Source organism: Oncorhynchus kisutch, linkage group LG15 (assembly GCF_002021735.2).
Source record: "Oncorhynchus kisutch isolate 150728-3 linkage group LG15, Okis_V2, whole genome shotgun sequence".
NCBI classification, from domain to species: Eukaryota; Metazoa; Chordata; class Actinopteri; order Salmoniformes; family Salmonidae; genus Oncorhynchus; species Oncorhynchus kisutch.
The window spans coordinates 45,421,236-45,440,007 of record NC_034188.2 but is presented as its reverse complement, the minus strand read 5'-3'; the positions used below and the strand labels follow the sequence as shown (position 1 = coordinate 45,440,007).

The following is an 18,772-nucleotide window of genomic DNA, read 5'->3' as shown; positions in this document are numbered from 1 at the left end:
GCCGGTTTGGGCTCTAAAATGTGTTAATTATGATCAAGTTCAATCCCCACCGTGAATTATTTCCAAGTTTGCTTCAAATCAAGATATTTGGTTAAATATTGATATATTCTGACTGCTACATTTGTCGTCACACAGGACCACGTGCTGACACAGACCAATCACGGTCCGGCAGGCTACGAGGAGGCTCGCGCCCTCATGCACGTGCACGTGCACCTAAGAGGGTGTGGTGTGCTATCTAGATGAGAGCGCGGAGTCAACGAGCCTATCAAGTGGAGATAGAGGGGTTGAGCAATGTCTATGGGGCTGACAGAGGATGACAGAGTGGAGAACAGAGGATGGACATGGAGATGGAGGATTGCGGCCGCACTATGTTTGAGATATCAATTTAGTATAAAATTATAATTAAATACATGTTTTATTCCAAACTACATTGTATGTCTGATGTTATTTTTTATGATGACAAGATGATGCAGTTGCACAAATGATAGAGATAGTCTACAGAATCAAGATACAATGTTCTCATTGGGTTATCCAATCTAGCCTAACCGAGTTTTGATCAGTTGTTGTGATGGTAATCCATTAACTTTTTATTTTCAGGTGGAAGGATCCTGATCATATGACAGCTAGACTAGATAGGGTACTCGTGCCCACTTAACTTTGAAACAATTTTTGTTCGATTTTACAAAGAGTCACCATGCCGGCATGTTCTGTATTTAACTGTACTAATCATCACCCGAAGGAGTTTAATCTAAAAAAAATTGAATAAATAAGTCGTAATTCTGAATATTGGAAGAATTTAGTGTGAGTCGTCAGGCAAGGGGTGGACTGCTACACAACAGTGTCAGTGTGTGAGTGCATGGCTACTGTTTGATAATAAGGCCACATGTGAATATGCTAGTCTCACTGTGTCATCTGTTTAGACATGATTTGAAATAAGGATTTTCTATGTCCATTAGTATCACTCCCTGCTGGGCACACACCGGTTGAATCAATGTTGTTTTCATTATGTTGAGCCAAAGTGGAATAGACATTAAACTGACGTCTGTGCCCAGTGGGTCAGAGTCATTGCCTTTGTAGGCTAGTGGCAAGGCCTCCACATTTTTGAGATATCACTACCCGTGGTAGAACAAAACAAAACCATGTTTTTCACACCTCTAATGTCTCATTAGGATATACTAATGCATCTAGGAAATATAGACCTGTAAACACAGAGATACAATAGGTGAAAAAATATAAACTATGAATATTTATTACATTTATTGGTAGCTGATTACTAGACAACTCTCCAAGTCAAATGTGTTCTCATTCAGTGCTGTTTGGTCCTGCCTGAAAAAAATACATGCAGTTACATGTCTTTTGATGTTGTGGCTATTGTAATCGGCTCTAAGGAAAACAAGTGGCTCAGACATTAGAAATACATTTTTGGGGGGTTCCAAGGTTCCTTGAAGGATGTTGTATCTTTAGCCCCTACTCTTGCAATTCAGTCAGGAGGCCACCACAGATTATCTTTGGAGCCACGCTGGATATCGTCACAAATCCAATATGGCTGTTATAATACCGTTTGAGGGAGGTTAAATCAAATGTAAATATGAAAGATAAATATGAAGAATTGTGTACAACACTCATGCCAATAAAGAGTGTTTTGGTAGTGTTTTGGTATTCAGAGTCCAATATACCCAACAAACACCTTCACCTGTGTGCACACTGACTGCACAAAACATTAAGAACACCTTCCCATATTGTGTTTCACGCCCCTTTTGCACTCAGAATAGCCTCCATTCGTCGGGGCATGGACTCTACAAGGTGTCGAAAGTGTTCCACAGTGATGCTGGCCATTGTTGACTCCAATGTTTCCCACAGTTGTGTCAAGTTAGCTAGATGTCCTTTAGGTGGTAGGCCATTATTGATACACATGGGAAACTGTTGAGCGTGAAAAACCCTGCAGCGTCGCAGTTCTTGACACAAACCAGTGCGCCTGGCACCTACTACCATACCCGTTCAAAAGCACTTAAATCATTTGAATGGCACACATACACAATCCATCTCTCAATGGTCTCAAGGCTTAATCCTTCTTTAACCTGTCTCCTCCCCTTCATCTACACTGATCGAAGTGAATTTAACCAGGGACATCAATAAGGGATCATAGCTTTCACTTGGATTCACCTGGTCAGTCTATGTCTTGGAAAGAGCATGTTCTTCTTACCCTCCATGTAAATTGTCGTTGTTTATTTTGTGTTGTGTTATTCTGTTTCTAAAAGGGTTTCATACGGCTCTTGGTATAACTAGGGCTATGAGTGGCACTGCCATGCCTCTGTTGTGTATGAATTGCTGAAGCCAACTAGCTTTTCAATGTAATTTCATGTTTTTCACGACAGAAGCACAAGTTGCAGGAAAATAACCTGTAATACAACAGTAAGCTACTCGAGCAGCTCTAACATTTCACATTTTTTTCGTAGCTAAAAGTAAGTGTGCCGGGTTGATTCAACGTCTTTGGAGTGACCAGGACATGAGCGTGTCCTAACACGGTGAGGAGGCAAAGTGTCCAATAGTGGTTGTAGTTCTGGGGCCTGACCAGGTTACACAGCTACCTGGTAATTCTGGCCAAGCTGTATCCTTCCTTTATGACTGACATGGTATTCAGGGCTGTGAGGTGATCTGTTTCCATTTCTACAACAGTTAGGTGCAGGCACTCAACAGATTCAGCTTGCTTGCCAACGAGACCCATTGACTAATTGGTATGTTATCTCACCTGCCCATAGATCTTTCCAACACTTAATTGACTTGTGTTTGGAGTTTTTTATGTTGAATGTGGCAAAAGACCTGCAGGTCACATCCTACATCCTATATATTCCTTTATATAGGTAATTTGATTATTTGGCTGATATTTACTGTGGGTAGTTGGTGATTACAATCTGGGGCAGGCCCAGAAGGAGATGAGGAGAGTGACAGGTTACCTAGAGGTTACTTAGAGTGTAGGTCATAGACTATCAATATGAAACATTGGTTATAAACTTTGTTTTGATTTGATTTTGTTTAGATTTTTACGAGGGACATAGCACAAATCCACAAACATATACAGCTAACTGCCAAAATAAAGGAACATAAATTGTCTTAATAGGATGCTACACAATTCTTCCACAAGAAATTCCTTCATTTGGTGTTTTGTTGATGGTGGTGAAAAAAGCTGTCTCAGGCGCCTCAACAGAATCTCCCATAAGTTTTCAATTGGGTTGAGATCCGGTGACTGTGACACACACACACACACACACACACACACACACACACACACACACACACACACACACACACACACACACCCTATGCTCCTTTGAGACCCGTCTTTCAAAGTCACTGAGATCTCTTCTTCTAGCCTTGATAGTCAAAATAATGGGGTTATGTATAATTTCTATACATGACCCTAAGCATGATGGAATGTTATTGCTTAATTAACTCAATAAACGCTTTCAATAAACGTTTTATCCCTGATTTATTCATGTTTTTCCTTTATTTTGGCAGTTACCTGAACATTTGGAGAATATGCCTGAGCTTTGATGGAAAGTGAAGGGTTTGCAGAAGTAGTGAAATGGATCAAGCATGGCACACAAAGACCACTATCTCACAGTCAATCCCCATCCAACATACACGATCACATACAGCATCTTTGCTTAATTTTGACCATCCTAAGGGGTCTCTTGATTGCCATAGATGCCATTGTGTCCTCATAGGGATGTTGGGATTACTGAACAGTTTCCCAGACCTATAAATGAGTCACGGCAGAACGAGAGCTGATTCTTCACATTCCAGTCCAGTTCAAGTGTATTTAAATTTATTAGGGATCACCATTAGTTCCTGCCAAGGCGGCAGCTACTCTTTCTTGGGTCCAGCAAAATTAAGGCATTACAATTGTGATTTCACAACACACGGTGCGCCCTCAGGCCCCTACTCCACCACTACCAGTACAAAATCTATGTGTACGTGTGTGTATAGTGCATATGTTATCGTGTGTGTGTGTGTGTGTGTGTATGCATGTGTCTGTGCCTATGTTTGTGTTGCTTCACAGTCCCTGCTGTTCCATAAGGTGTATTCTATTTGTTTTTAAAATCAAATTTGCATCAGTTACTTGATGTGTAATAGAATTCCATGTAGTCATGGCTCTATGTAGTACTGTAAGACTCCCATAGTCTGTTCTGGACTTGGAGACTGTGAAAAGGCCTCTTTTGGCATGTCTTGTGGGGTATGCATGAGTGTCCAAGCTTTGTGCCAGTAGTTCAAACTGACAGCTTGGTGCATTCAACATTCCTCTCATAATTACAAGAAGTCAATCTCTCATCCACTTTGAGCCAGGAGGAGTAGGACAGATCGGACCAATGCAGATCGTGGTAAGTGTCTATATTTTAATGAAATGACCGAACACAAAAGAACGAGAAATAAATGAAAACCGAAACAGTTCTGTATGGTAAAACACAGACACAGAAAACAACTACCCACAACCCATGGTGGGAAAACAGGCTGCCTAAGTATGGTTCTCAATCAGAGACAACGATCGACAGCTGCCTCTGATTGGGAACCATACCAGGCCAAACACAGAAATACATAACCTAGAATACACAACATAGAATGCCCACCCCAACTCACGCCCTGACCAAACTAAAACAGAGACATAAAATAGGAACTAAAGTCAGGACATGACACAATGCTGCAGAAATGAGCTTGAAAGCAGTATCCGGATCCATCGGATGTATTGATCACAATATAGTAGTCATATCTAGGAAAACCAAAGTTCCAAAGGCTGGGCCTAAGATACTGTATATGAAGTCATACAATAAATGTTGTAGTTATTCCTATGTTGTTGATGTAAAGAATGTTTGTTGGTCTGTGGTGTGTAATGAGGAGCAACCAGATGCTACAGTTGACAAATGTATGAAATTGTTTATCACAGTTACTAATAAGCATTGCACCCATGAAGAAAATGACTGTGAAAACGGTTAAATCCCTGTGGATTGATGAGGAATTGAAACATTGTATGGTTGAGAGGGATGAGGCAAAAGGAATGGCACATCGGTCTGGCTGCACAACCGATTGGCAAACGTACTGCAAATTGAGACAACATGTGACTAAACTGAATGAAAAGTAGAATAAACTACAGTTGAAGTCGGAAGTTTACATACACCTTAGCCAAAAACATTTAAACTCGGTTTTTCACAATTCCTGACATTTAATACTAGTAAAAATTCCCTGTCTTAGATCAGTTAGGATCACAACTTTATTTTAAGAATGTGAAATATCAGAATAATAGTAGAGAGAAGGATTTGTTTCAGCTTTTATTTCTTTCATCACATTCCCAGAGGGTCAGAAGTTTACATACACTCAAATAGTATTTGGTAGCATTGCCTTTAAATGGTTTAACTTGGGTTAAAAGTTTCAGGTAGCCCTCCACAAGCTTCCCACAATAAGTTGGGTGAATTTTGGCCCATTCCAGAGCTGGTGTAACTAAGTCAGGTTGTAGGCCTCCTTGCTCGTACATGCTTTTTCAGTTCTGCCCAATAATTTTCTATAGGATTGAGGTCAGGGCTTTGTGATGGCCACTCCAATACCTTGACTTTGTTGTCCTCAAGCCATTTTGCCACAACTTTGGAAGTATGCTTGGGGTCATTGTCAATTTGGAAGACCCATTTGCGAAAAAGCTTTAATTTCCCGACTGATGTCTTGAGATGTTGCTTCAATATATCCACATAATTTTCATTACTCATGATGCCATGGATTTTGTGAAGTGCACCAGTCCCTCCTCAGCAAAGCACCCCCCACAAAATGATGCTGCCACCCCTGTGCTTAACGGCGGGGACGGTGTTCTTCGGCTTTCAAGTCTCCCCTTTTTTCCTCCAAAAACATTTCTCCAAAAAGTACAATCTTTGTCCTCATGTGCAGTTGAAAACCGTAATGACTCCAAAGTAAGTGTATGTAAACTTCCGACTTCAACTGCATACTATGAAACAAATATAAATGATATAAAGACTGATGCTAAAGATCTCTGGAGCATCTTAAATGAAAGTTTGGGCAAAAAGGCAAACTCAGCTCTATCATTCATTTATCGGATGGCTCATTGATCACAAAGATTTTTTTTTAATTTATTCCACCTTTATTCAACCAGGCAGGCAAGTTGAGAACAAGTTCTCATTTACAACTGCGACATGGACAAAGCAGTTTGACACACAACAACACAGAGTTACACATGGAGTGAGCAAACATACAGTCAATAATACAGTTGAAAAACAAGTCTATATTCAATGTGTGCAAATGAGGTGAGATAAGGGAGGTAAGGCAATACATAGGCCATGGTAGCAAAGTAAATACAATATAGCAATTAAACACTGGAATGGTAGATGTACAGTAGATGAATGTGCAAAGTAGAAATACTGGGGTGCAAAGGAGCAAGTTAAATAAATGAATACAGTAGGGGATGAGGTAGTTGTTTTGGCTATTTTCAGATGGGCTATGTACAGGTGCAGTGATCTGTGAGCTGCTCTGACAGCTGATGCTTAAAGCTAGTGAGGGAGATAAGTGTCTCCAGTTTCAGTGATTTTTGTAGTTCGTTCCAGTCATTGGCAGCAGAGAACTGAGAACCGCCTCCCCTTCCAGTTCTCTGCTGCCAATGACTGGAACGAACTACAAAAATCACTGAAACTGGAGACACTTATCTCCCTCACTAGCTTTAAGCATCAGCTGTCAGAGCAGCTCACAGATCACTGCACCTGTACATAGCCCATCTGAAAATAGCCAAAACAGTGCTATGGTGACCAGCGAGCTGAGATAAGGCGGGGGTTTACCTAGCAGGGTCTTGTAGATGACCTGGAGGCAGTGGGTTTGGTGACAAGTATGAAGCGAGGGACAGCCAACGAGAGCGTACAAGTTGCAGTGGTGGGTACTATATGGGGCTTTGGTGACAAAACGGATGGCACTGTACTAGACTGCATCCAATTTGTTGAGTAGAGGCTATTTTGTAAATGTGTTTGGCAGCATGAGTGAAGTATGCTTTGTTGCGAAATAGTTAGCCAATTCTAGATTTAACTTTGGATTGGAGATGTTTGATGTGAGTCTGGAAGGAGAGTTTACAGTCTAACCAGACACGTAGGTATTTGTAGTTGTCCACATATTCTAAGTCAGAACAGTCCAGAGTAGTGATGCTGGACAGGCGGGCAGGTGCGGGCAGCGATCAGTTGAAGAGCATGCATTTAGTTTTACTTGTATTTAAGAGCAGTTGGAGGCCACAGAAGGAGAGTTGTATGGCATTGAAGCTCGTCTGGAGGGTAGTTAACACAGTGTCCAAAGAAGGGCCAGAAGTATACAGACCGGTGTCGTCTGCGTAGAGGTGGATCAGAGACTCACCAGCAGCAAGAGCGACATCATTGATATATACAGAGAAGAGAGTTGGCCCAATAATTGAACCCTGTGGTAGCCCCATAGAAACTGCCAGAGGCCCAGACAACAGGTCCTCCGATTTTACACACTGAACTCTATCGGAGAAGTAGTTGGTGAACCAGGCGAGGCAATCATTTGAGAAACCAAGGCTGTTGAGTCTGCCGATAAGGATGTGGTGATTGACAGAGTCGAAGCCTTAGTCAGGTCGATGAATACGGCTGCACAGTATTGTTTCTTATCGATGGTGGTTATGATATCGTTTAGGACCTTGAGCGTGGCTGAGGTGCACCGATGACCAGCTCTGAAACAAACATAGTCATGACATGTTAGCAACAACTGCTGACACCACACATTAAAGTGTATACGATCAAATTATGAAAGACACATTTAGAATTTCATAAAGTGAGTGTGGAAGAGGTGAAAAAAATGTATGTTGTCTATCAACAATGATAAACGACCTGGGTATGACAACTAGAAAGAAAAATTACTGACGATAATAGCTGACGATATTGCCACTCCTATTTACCATATCATCAATTTAAGCATACTAGAAAGTGTGTGTCTTCAGGCCTGGAGGGAAGCAAAAGTAATTCTGCTACATAAGAATAGTAAAGCTCCCTTTACTGGCTCAACTAGCTGACCAATCAGCCAGTTACCAACCCTTAGTAAACTCTTTTTTAATGGTTTGACCAGATACAATGCTATTTTAAAGCAAACAAATTCACAACAGACTTTCAGCATGATTATATGGAAGAACATTCACAAGCGACTGATGGTTGTCTGAGAGAAATTGAAAAAATAACCAATTGTGTAGGCTGTTTTGTGAGACTTAAGTGAGGCTTTTGACATTATCGATCATAGTCTGCTGCTGGTACAACTTATGTGTTGTGGCTTTACACCCCCTGCTATATTGTGGATAAAGAGTTACCTGGTTAACAGAACACAGAGTTTGTTCTTCAATGGATGCCTCTCCAACATAACAGGTAGAATCAGGAATTTCCCAGGGCAGCTGTCTAGGCCCCTTACTTTTTTCAATCTTTGCTAACGTCATGCCACAGGCTTTGAGTAAAGTGTGTCTATGTATGTGGATAACTTAACACTATATACATCAGCCACTACAGCAACTGAAATGACTGCAACACTTAACAAAGCGCTGCAGTTTGTTTCAGAATGTGTGACAAGGACTACATTAGTCCAAAATATTTCAAAAACTAATTTTGTGTTTGGGAAAAATCATTCACTACAGCCTAAACCTGAAGTAAATCTTTAATCATTCACTAAACCCTAAACCTGATGTAAATGTTTTAATGAATACTGTGTAAATTGAGCAAGTTGAGGTCACTAAACTGCTTGGAGTAACCGTGGATGTCATGGACAAAACATGTTGATACAATAATAACTAAGATGGGGAATAGTCTGTCCATAATAAAGTGCTGCTCTGCCATCCTAACAACACTATCAACAACGTAGGTCATTCAGGCCCTAGTTTACAATTGGCTCAGAACAGGGAAGCACAGCTGGCCCTTAAATGTGAACGGATTGCTAACAATAATGATATGTATGTCAATCTCTCATTGCTCAAAAAGGAGGAAAGATTGATTTCATCACTACTTGTTTTTGTAAGAAGCGTACCGACCTGTCTGTTTAAACTACTAACACACAGCTCAGACACCCATGCATGCCCCACAAGACATGCCACCAGAGGTCTCTTCACAATCCCCAAGTCCAGAACAGACTATGGGAGGCGCACAGTACTACATAGAGCCATGACTACTGGAACTACTGGAACTCTATTCCACATCAAGTAACTGATGCAAACAGTAGAATCAGATTTAAAAAACATAAAAATACACCTTATGGAACATTAAATCCCATTACTATTGTAAAATGTCAGTCTAAAACATTTAGTTAGGCTTTCTGTCAAGGCAAAGAGGCTGTCATTGATAATAAGAATTTGTTCTTAAGTGCCTTAAAGTGTTTGGACTCCAGGAAGAGTAGCTGCTTCCTTGGCAACAGCTAATATGGGATCCCTAATAAATACAAATACTACATGGAACTCTATTCCACATCGGGTAACTGATGCAAGTAGTAGAATTAGATTTTAAAAAACGATAAAAGTACACCTTATGGAAAAGCGTGGACTGTGAAGTGACAGACACGCATACGCAAAAGCATTCTAAACACACACATACATTGTGGTATTGTTGTATGGTGGTATCGTGCATTTTGTGGTGTGGATATGTACGCTGTAGCTGTGTTATACGATGTACTGTTTTATATTTTGTTTTATGTGTAATGTAAGCCTCTTGATGTGTAAACAATGTAATAAACAATACAAAAATAAAGACCGCCACTGATATACAGCAACTCCAGTGCAGTCAGCAGGGATGGTGGACATGATCACAAAAGCAGTGAGCCAGTGGAAGGTCATGTTGGATTCAGGCAGCCATATTTGACTAGCAATGAATCAAAGCTTACTTCTAAATAATGAAGGGACTTAAGAGCCAAATCCTGGAGGAACAAGTTGTACCACAGTGGGTGCACACTGTACAGCAAAGGCGAGGGTGTCCAGGGTTCTCTTTCCTTTCGTTGAAGCCTCTGAGTTTCCTCATTGATCCTCAGAAGCTCATGACTTGGAATACTTCTGCTACCTTTTCTATATCCAGACAATGGTGTTTGAGTATAATTATGCAGGCCTATTGGATTCTCAACATAGTTGAGTTCCACAAAAATAGTTTTGAGTACAAGACATAAGTACAGTACACACATATTTAAGATGTCTCTCATTTTAAACATATACAGGTGATTAAACAACAATGTAATGGTATTATGGCAGCCGTAATAGATTTTGGACGCCATAATGGATTTGGAGTGAAATCTAGGGGAGCCCCTTAAACGTAACGGCAAGAGGTGGAACATATAAAATGGCAGTTTCACTGTCTCAAGCCACTTGTTTTCCTTACAGCTGATTAGATTACAATAGCCACAACATTAAAAAATATATAACTTTTAACTGAATGCATTTTTGTCAGCAGGACCATACAGCACTGAATGAGAGCGAATTTTACTTGGAAAGTGTCTATTAATCAGGTACTAAAAAGTAAAGCTTACATTCATCATAAATATTCATGGTTGATACCTTTTGCGTCTCTGTGTTCCAGGTATATATTTCCAAGATGCATTAAGATATCCTAATGTGTACTTGTACTTGTTTGAGGAATGAAGATCACTGATTAGGAATGACCTCCCCTCACCTGGTTGGTCTAGTTCTAACCAATATCCAGCAGACACTAGGCATGGAATTAGTTTGACACCCCTGGTTTAGTGGGTGTTTTCTTTAGAGTCGATTACAACAGCCACAACATCGAAAAACGTGTAACTGTATGTATTTTTGTCAGGCATGACCATACAGCACTGAATGAGAGCAAATTTGTAGCCCAACCCCCTTCAGTTAGGCATTATTCTGCATGTTTTGTGTTTACGGGGTGTGACACAATATCTATAAATTTTACTACTTTTGCAGTAAAATTGTTTTTCACAACTATCCATTTCATAAATGGGAGACATTAAAGATGTGAAAAAACATGGAGCCCTGAAACTGAAGCCCTTTTTGAGGATTGGCCACTCACTAGCCTAGTGTCAGTGTGAGTGTTTGAGGGTGATTGCATTTGAGTGTTACATCAGCCAGTACAAGATGTAATCTATGCATAAATTAATAAAGGGTAATCTATGCATAAATTAATAAAGGGTATGTCAACCGAGTCTTTGCTTTGGTTATACAAACAGTTTTGTATCAAATAACTGACACACTGAAATAAAATTATTTTCTCTTTATTTCTCTTTATTTCATAAATTAGACAGGTACATCATAATCATAATCGTCAGCAGGCACAGCTAACTGCTGATTGGCTACATTAGTCAGATGAAGGTTGGCGGTGGGATGTGATTGGCAGCATCGTGTCATAAGGTGGTCAGGCTTTTCTTCCCTTAGCAAGAAGTGAAGCCCTTCCAGTAGAAGTTCTTGCAGCCAGCTTTGCGCTCGCGGGGGGGAAGGTTGTCCACTGAGCGCTCCAGGAGCTCTTTGGCCTCAGCCGTGGACCCCTCACTTTTCTGGGCCTCCACCTCAGGCAAGGACAGTTCGGATAGAATGTCCTCCATCACTCGCTTACTCCACTCCTACATGCAGGACAAACACAGACACACATACATATACACACCAGCAGAAGCCCATATCAACAAAAGCAAACAGAAACCTACACGTCATACACTCACACACAAGCGACTGTGTGTGCACGCACATACACACACAGACACACACAAATGTGTTCACCACCACATTAAGGCAGTGTTAATTTCCATGTCTCATTATGTTCCCGATTCCAACCTGAGTTAAGCACGCGTATATGGAACTTAATTACATTTTTTATGCACTTTTCTCTCTAGGAGTATTCTGACCTTAAATTTAAGCATGAGAATAGCATGCTAGTCACCTGCTATTCATTCGGAGTGGAGAGCTAAGAAATGAAAGTGTGGCGGAGGTGTGTCTACAGATAAGATAGAGCGAACCTGCCGGTTCCAAGTGGAAAAAGCATCTACTTACTTTCCAATAGAAATAACAGCATTCTCCATGCACTATAATTTATAAATAGATAAGAGGTATTGATAAGAGCAAGGTAAATTAATAATCCGTCTGGCGAAGGGGATTGTAAATACACATAGCAATTGTTTTAGATGATTGTTCCTTATGATCCCAGGGGACCTATGTGAAACCAGCCATACGGAAGAAAAATTTAAATCATCATGTATTGTGGCCTGTCATGCCAAATAGTGTCCCCCTCCTACGTCACAATGGGATTCGATGAGTTCTAGCTTCTGTTGCTAGGGCTGTTGCTAGAATTTGCAACATTCTGACCGGATCACTTAATGAACCAAAGCATCCGTTGCTATGCTGGTTGTTTGGCTCTATTTCACCTCATAGGAGGCTGCAGGCAGTTCTAGTTCTATTTCACCACATAAACGCTCTCTCAGTCCGTGCAAAATTATTACCTCAGAATTGCTCTCCAAGGACGGTGTTTTTGATGGTGACAACCTGCTGACTACCTGAGAACCCTTTCTTTACCATTAATTTGTCTGAAGTACATATTGTTAAATAGGAATAAATGATATAAGCTGTTTTTATAGATGGTCGTTGCTAGCTAACTTACTGTACTTATACACCCCAGCCTGCCTAGTCAGCTAGCCAGACAGTTTTATTTAGCTAACGTTAGCTAGCTACTGTAACTGTTATAGCAGCTTTCTGTTTGTATGTAGCTTGCACTTCAATGGCATCCCTCGAGGACATTTTATTTTATCTTTCCAACCAGGTGAAGTACTATGAAGACACCACTGATCTCGACAAGAGGCGCAACATTCAGAGAAATTCACAATTCAGGTTAACGTTAAGCAGTTAGCTAAATTTGTCCAGTTATCTAATTGAAGTTATGTACAACCATTTTCCATCTAACGATAGCTAGTTGCTAGCTATACATTTAGGTCAGTGGAGGCTGCTGAGGGGAGGATGGCTCATGATAATGTCTGGAATGGAGTACATGGAATGTTATCAAACATGTGGTTTCTATGTGGTTGATACCATTCAATTGACTCCATTCCAGCCCATATTATGAGCCGTCCTCCCCTCAGCAGCCTCCAGTTATATGTCTGTCATATTGAGGTGTCTAGCTATAAGTTAAACCTGATCAATCAAATGGACAGGTGTAAACTAGGTGTCTTCGATAGACAGACACAGGGGGTCTGTCTATCGAAGACATTGTATGTACAATTATTGCAAATACTGTATAGTCTTTCAAATTTTTGATTGACTTAGTGTTGTTGTTTGTCCATTGCTATTTTTGTATAATGTACTTTCAGATCACTGAAACCCCACCTGATGTGGTGGAAGTTGTCAAACCAGATCAGAACGCCTTCGAGTACTACCTTCAGGCACGGACTGAGAAGGATGTGGTTTTTGACCAGGTAAAAATTATTGCCTGTTGTTCATTTATTTTATAACACTGCGCTAATCCATCAAATTGTCTCACAGTAAAGTGTAACCTGTGTGTTTGCTTCTTTACGTCTCTGTCTCCTACCCTTTTCCGTTAATGTCTGGGTATCTGCCCAACACCCAGATGTGCATCCACCTGATGTCCTCCATTACCAACCACCTTCCAACTTTTCATTACATCATCTACAGCTACTGTTGTCATGTTGTCATTATCTGCTAAATTGTAATTATTTCGCCACTATAGCCTATGTATTGCCTTATCTCCCTAATCTTACTACATTTGCGAACACTGTATATAGATTTTTCTATTGTGTTATTGACTGTACGTTTGTTTATCCCATGTGTAACTCTGTGTTGTTGTTTTTTTCAAACTGCTTTGCTTTATCTTGGCCAGGTGGCAGTTGTAAATGAGAACTTGTTCGCAACTGGCCTACCTCGTTAAATAAAGGTCATTTAAAAAATGAAATCTGCTGTGATTCCCTGTGTTTGGGAACGTAACTTTTGTGAGCACTCTTGGTGCTATTAAAAGACGCACAGCATTGAACTCTCTGTCTCCTGCATTTGACTCCACACCCACGACACCCGGAGCATTACACAACTTTACCAAAAAAGATCAAAGTTTATGTATTAAAATCTTAAATATTGCCAGAATGGTTTTCACGACTGTTTCACAATGTGTTAATTATTGTAAGTTGTAAGGTATCCTTTGATGGTATTTATTTGTTCCACATTATTCATTGTTGCATCCTATGACCTACAACAGATACATATACGAGCTATGCGAGATATATATTTTATAAATCATAATAGAGGACTACTGAAATTATATTATTTCAGTGTAGATAAGGGAAGGGCAGGTTAAAATAAAACATGACAGTCAGACAAGCCAGTGTATGAATCAAACAGATTTGCATATGAATGGATATGAAATTAGCTGACTTCCTGATCTGTAAGGTAAGTAACTTTAATGTGTCAAGTAGATTACACGTTTTCTTTGCCATTTCTGAAACGTAGCAATGTTTAAGACATGGACTTCATGTTGTAGTGTTAACAAGGTACCCAAAAGTAGTTCGAATTAATGTTTTCATTTGATTAGCTTAACAACTTGTTAACAAATTGTTGCGGAAATCAGCCTTGTTTGCACAGCAATGATGAAAAGAATGTAATTTAGGCTGTAATGATCTCCAAAATTCTAATCATTAGGTCATCACACCGTTGATATAGCAACGGATGCTAATAGTTGATCGAATCCCATTGTGACGTAGAGTGGGACACTGACTGGGGGACATTATTTGGCATGACAGGCCCCTTTAAAACAGTGAAATAGGCTATAAATAGCTATGCCGTTATTCAGAATTTTAATTGTGTGCCCTCGTAAATTGCATGGATGAAATTAGGACACCAGAGGCTTCTGCAGGGCTGAAACTTGTATCATGTAAAATATTAGCCACTATCAGGAACCACCATCATTTAAGACTGTCACTTTAGTGTTAGTTTATTTTTATTTGTAGTTTATATTTTGCATCATTCCATTCCGTTTACCTTTCTTTCCTATGTTACATCCGTGTAAGTTGTTCCTGAGGGTCGCTAGCATTAGTGGATCATATTAGGCTAAAGTTGTTCAACAATTTGGGATGTAGCCTATTTGAACCATTATGGAACTCAGACCACATGTAGCGGGTTAAACCTGGAGCCTGGCACACGTTTCTCGACGACTGGACCGTTGTCATACAGTCCCATGATTAGTGAGAATAAGCTAAGCAGGATTGGTCCTGGTCAGTCCCTGGATGGGAGACCAGATGCTGCTGGAAGTGATGTTGGAGGGCCAGTAGGAGGCACTCTTTCCTCTGGTCTAAAACATATCCCAATGCCAATGCCAGTGACACTGCCCTGTGTAGGGTGCCGTTTTTCGGATGGGAAGTTAAACGGGTGTCATGACTCTCTGAGGTCATAAATGCTCTCCAAATCAGATAGGAGGAGAATATTTGTTTTCTATCAGCAGATAATTGAGAGCTGTACAAAAACACACAGCAGCATGCAAATACTTTTTCATGTTTGGTAGAAAACATTTGGTTTGTAAAATGAGAAACTTTACAGATGAGGTGCACTGTCAGAGTGAGCTGTGCATGACTAACTAGTGAGTCATTTGTATGAGAAAGTGTCACTCAGACCGACGTGATTGTCGGTCATAGGAGGGAATGATGGAAATCTCCTTCTTGAGAAATATCGGTGTCTATTGGAGTTCACACCGCTATTACATGTAACAACTGAAATTTCACAGTCAGATTCCTCCATGCACATCGGAATCTGTGGCAGAAACATGTGTATATGACACAGAATGAAATAAGATACACAAACTCCCCACTGGGCAAACCACTTCATTTCAACTTGGACAATTGGGTAATGTTTGGTTGAGACGGGGACCAATGAGATTACAATCAGGTAGGTTATTTTGCCTTGTTTTACCTGAGCATCCCTGAGCAACCCCAAAACTAAGGATTTATTATTATCCAGTCCTACTCTAGTTTATGATTTTGTTGTCATGGAGGACTGATTGGGCTCATTGGTTTGAGTTGCGCTCATGGAATGGCATGCTTTGAGCACTACTGAAAAGTGCTATTTACATGTGAAAAATGAATGCCATATGTTGCATTTGCTATAGGCCTACTGTTAACCTTTTTGTTGGTGACACTTTTATATATTGATAACATGCAGCTGTTTAAAGGGCAAATCCACAGATGTAACAATAGAAAAATGGTCAAAATGTCTGTTTTGGTAAAAAGCTGAGGGATGGGCCTGCTGAAATGTAACCACTTTCAGATTAAAAGACAGAGCAATGGATGCAAGTACTGACCATCCATGATATCAAAATGATTGTTTTAACCAAGTTATGAGGCTATACAGTGTTTGTTTACATTTACAATGTTTAAAAACATTGGAGAAAAACAGGCTTATATTTTGGGTTGAATTAAGCTCATGAGGCATTTATAAGTTATATTCTTCAAGAATCAATGTATATATATATATACATTGATTCTTGAAGAATATAACTTATAAATGCCTCATGAGCTTAATTCAACCCAAAATATAAGCCTGTTTTTATATATATATATATAACAAGCGTTTATTCAAGTTGGATAATCTTTGGCTGAAGACAGCAGTCGCACCATTGGAAGACTTAGCTTGGACTATAGCCTACAAAAGCCTATGCCTGCTCTTTTCCTGCGATCCATCAAACACATTTGGTGTGTCATCATAATGGTCTCTGACTTGTGGAACAAACTTAAACTTGCACCTTTTTCCAATGCTGATTTAAAGGTCATTAAGAAAACAGAGAAGTGTCCCAATTTTTTTTAGCAAACATCCTTTCTGAATTTAAAAGTAATCCTCGAAGTAATCATCTAGTTTTTCAAAAGTATCTGTAATCTGATTACAATATTTCTGCTGGTAATTTAACGGATTACAGTTACCGGTATTTTTGTTACCGTTTTTTTTGTAATCACTTAAATGTTAAGGATTACATTAAAAGCTATAATCACCCACTCAAAAATAATAAACATTTGTTGAATTTACAATTTTCAACCATCTAAAAGCACAACCAAATTCCAATGGAAAAACAATGTCTGGTTTTTGGTTTAGTTGTCACCTAAATCCCCGTGTTTTCAACCATTTAAAAGCACAGCATAGTTAAAATGGTAATAGAATGTCAGAAATGTTGTTCATTTATATATCAGATTAATGTGTTATCACTGCTTCATCTAATAGCAGAACCAAATTTCCTGGATTGCAGTTGAGATTACATGGTGCAAGTAAGTGATAAATGCCGTTTGAGATTCTGCGCAGATTATTACGACACTTCTTACAGCCAAATCTCCACAGAACTGCGAAGACATATGCATGCTATCTTGAACATGCATGCTTTATATGATTACATAGACATTTATAGCTGCAGTAACCTCCAAATGTGGCCATGGATGTGTTGCTCATTTTAAGGTTAAATGTCACATTAGTTTGTAAAATAACCTTAGCTTTAGGTTATCCACTGCATTACAAAAGTAATACTGAATTGTGTTCTGTTGACAATGCAACAAAACACAATTTAAAGGAGATCTGAGCCACTGGCTTAATCATATTCTTTAAATTGGAGACGTGAATCCAACATATCATTGTTAAATTGTCAACAAGTTAAGAGGCTATTTACTGTATTTCAAAAGTGATATTGAGTTATGTTATGGGGCAGCAGGTAGCCTAGTGGTTAGAGTGTGGGCCAGTAACCGAAAGATTGCTGGATCGAAACCCTGAGCTGACAAGGAAGAAATATGTCGTTCTGCCCCTGAACAAGGCAGTTAACCCACTGTTCCCTGGTAGGCCATCATTGTAAATTGGGAAATTTGTTCTTAAACCAACTTGCCTAGTTAAATATATATATATATATTTTTTCAAATGTTTGGTTGTCAACCCAACCAAATATCAACATTTGAAGGAGTTTATATTCTGCTTTGATAGTTCCATCTATGCCACTGCTTTCTTTCTAGCTTTCTACAAATTAATAATTGATACGTTAGATTCACATCTCCATCTCGACCAAAAAGTTAAAGAATATGACTAAATCAAATCAAACTATAATGCACTTTAAATCAAGTTTGATTTGATTTACTCCTATTCTTTAATGTTGATATGCATGGCACATATTGAACTATCCAAGCAGAAGATTCATCTCCCTCTAATGTTGATATTTGGTTGCACTGACAACAAAACACAATTCATTATCACTAAATATTATTACATTTGAAATCAACCAGAGCTTAAAACCGTAGGCCCATATTCGTCTATATTACCCGTCTATATTAAGTTGAATTCTAGGTTGAATTTAACAATAGCTGTTGATGACTTTGCAAATATAGGCCTAAATAGCGTCCTTGATGATATATGAGTGATAAAGTACGGTCACATTTAATTTGCTCTGTTAAAACTATCTTTCGGATGACTTTGGTAGCAACAGTGAATCTATTTAGTTTTTCTTTGGAGATCTCTCAAGAATCCCTCTCATGATAGCATATTGGTAATAATGTGACAAATATCATGGCTATGCAGGACTGGGCTTGGTTAAAACCCTTGAATGGGAGACCAAAATGTAGCTGTAGATAAATCAATTCTCCAGTAGGATGTGTTGCCCAGCCTATTGTTTTTTCCCTTCTGATAGTGGATATAACATTGAAGATATGACATTGTTTTAAAGGTACAAATTCAACATATTTTATTCAAGGATTGTCTATGTTGAAATTTGGTTACCATTATGACATAATCATGTGGTTG

General features: G+C 39.4%; 1 protein-coding gene across 5 annotated transcripts in view; it reads right to left on the bottom strand.

Moving 5' to 3' along the window:
- Positions 1 to 11,231: 11,231 nt before the first annotated feature.
- LOC109906819 (somatostatin-2) overlaps positions 11,232 to 18,772 on the bottom strand; it is a 42,983-nt gene continuing 35,442 nt past the window's right edge. For all 5 annotated transcript variants that reach the window (XM_031790330.1, XM_031790328.1, XM_031790329.1 and 2 more), the window contains one exon: positions 11,232 to 11,592. In XM_031790330.1, the coding sequence (XP_031646190.1) occupies positions 11,404 to 11,592 (189 nt within the window). In that variant the 3' untranslated portion in view covers positions 11,232 to 11,403. The remainder of the gene's footprint in view (positions 11,593 to 18,772) is intronic.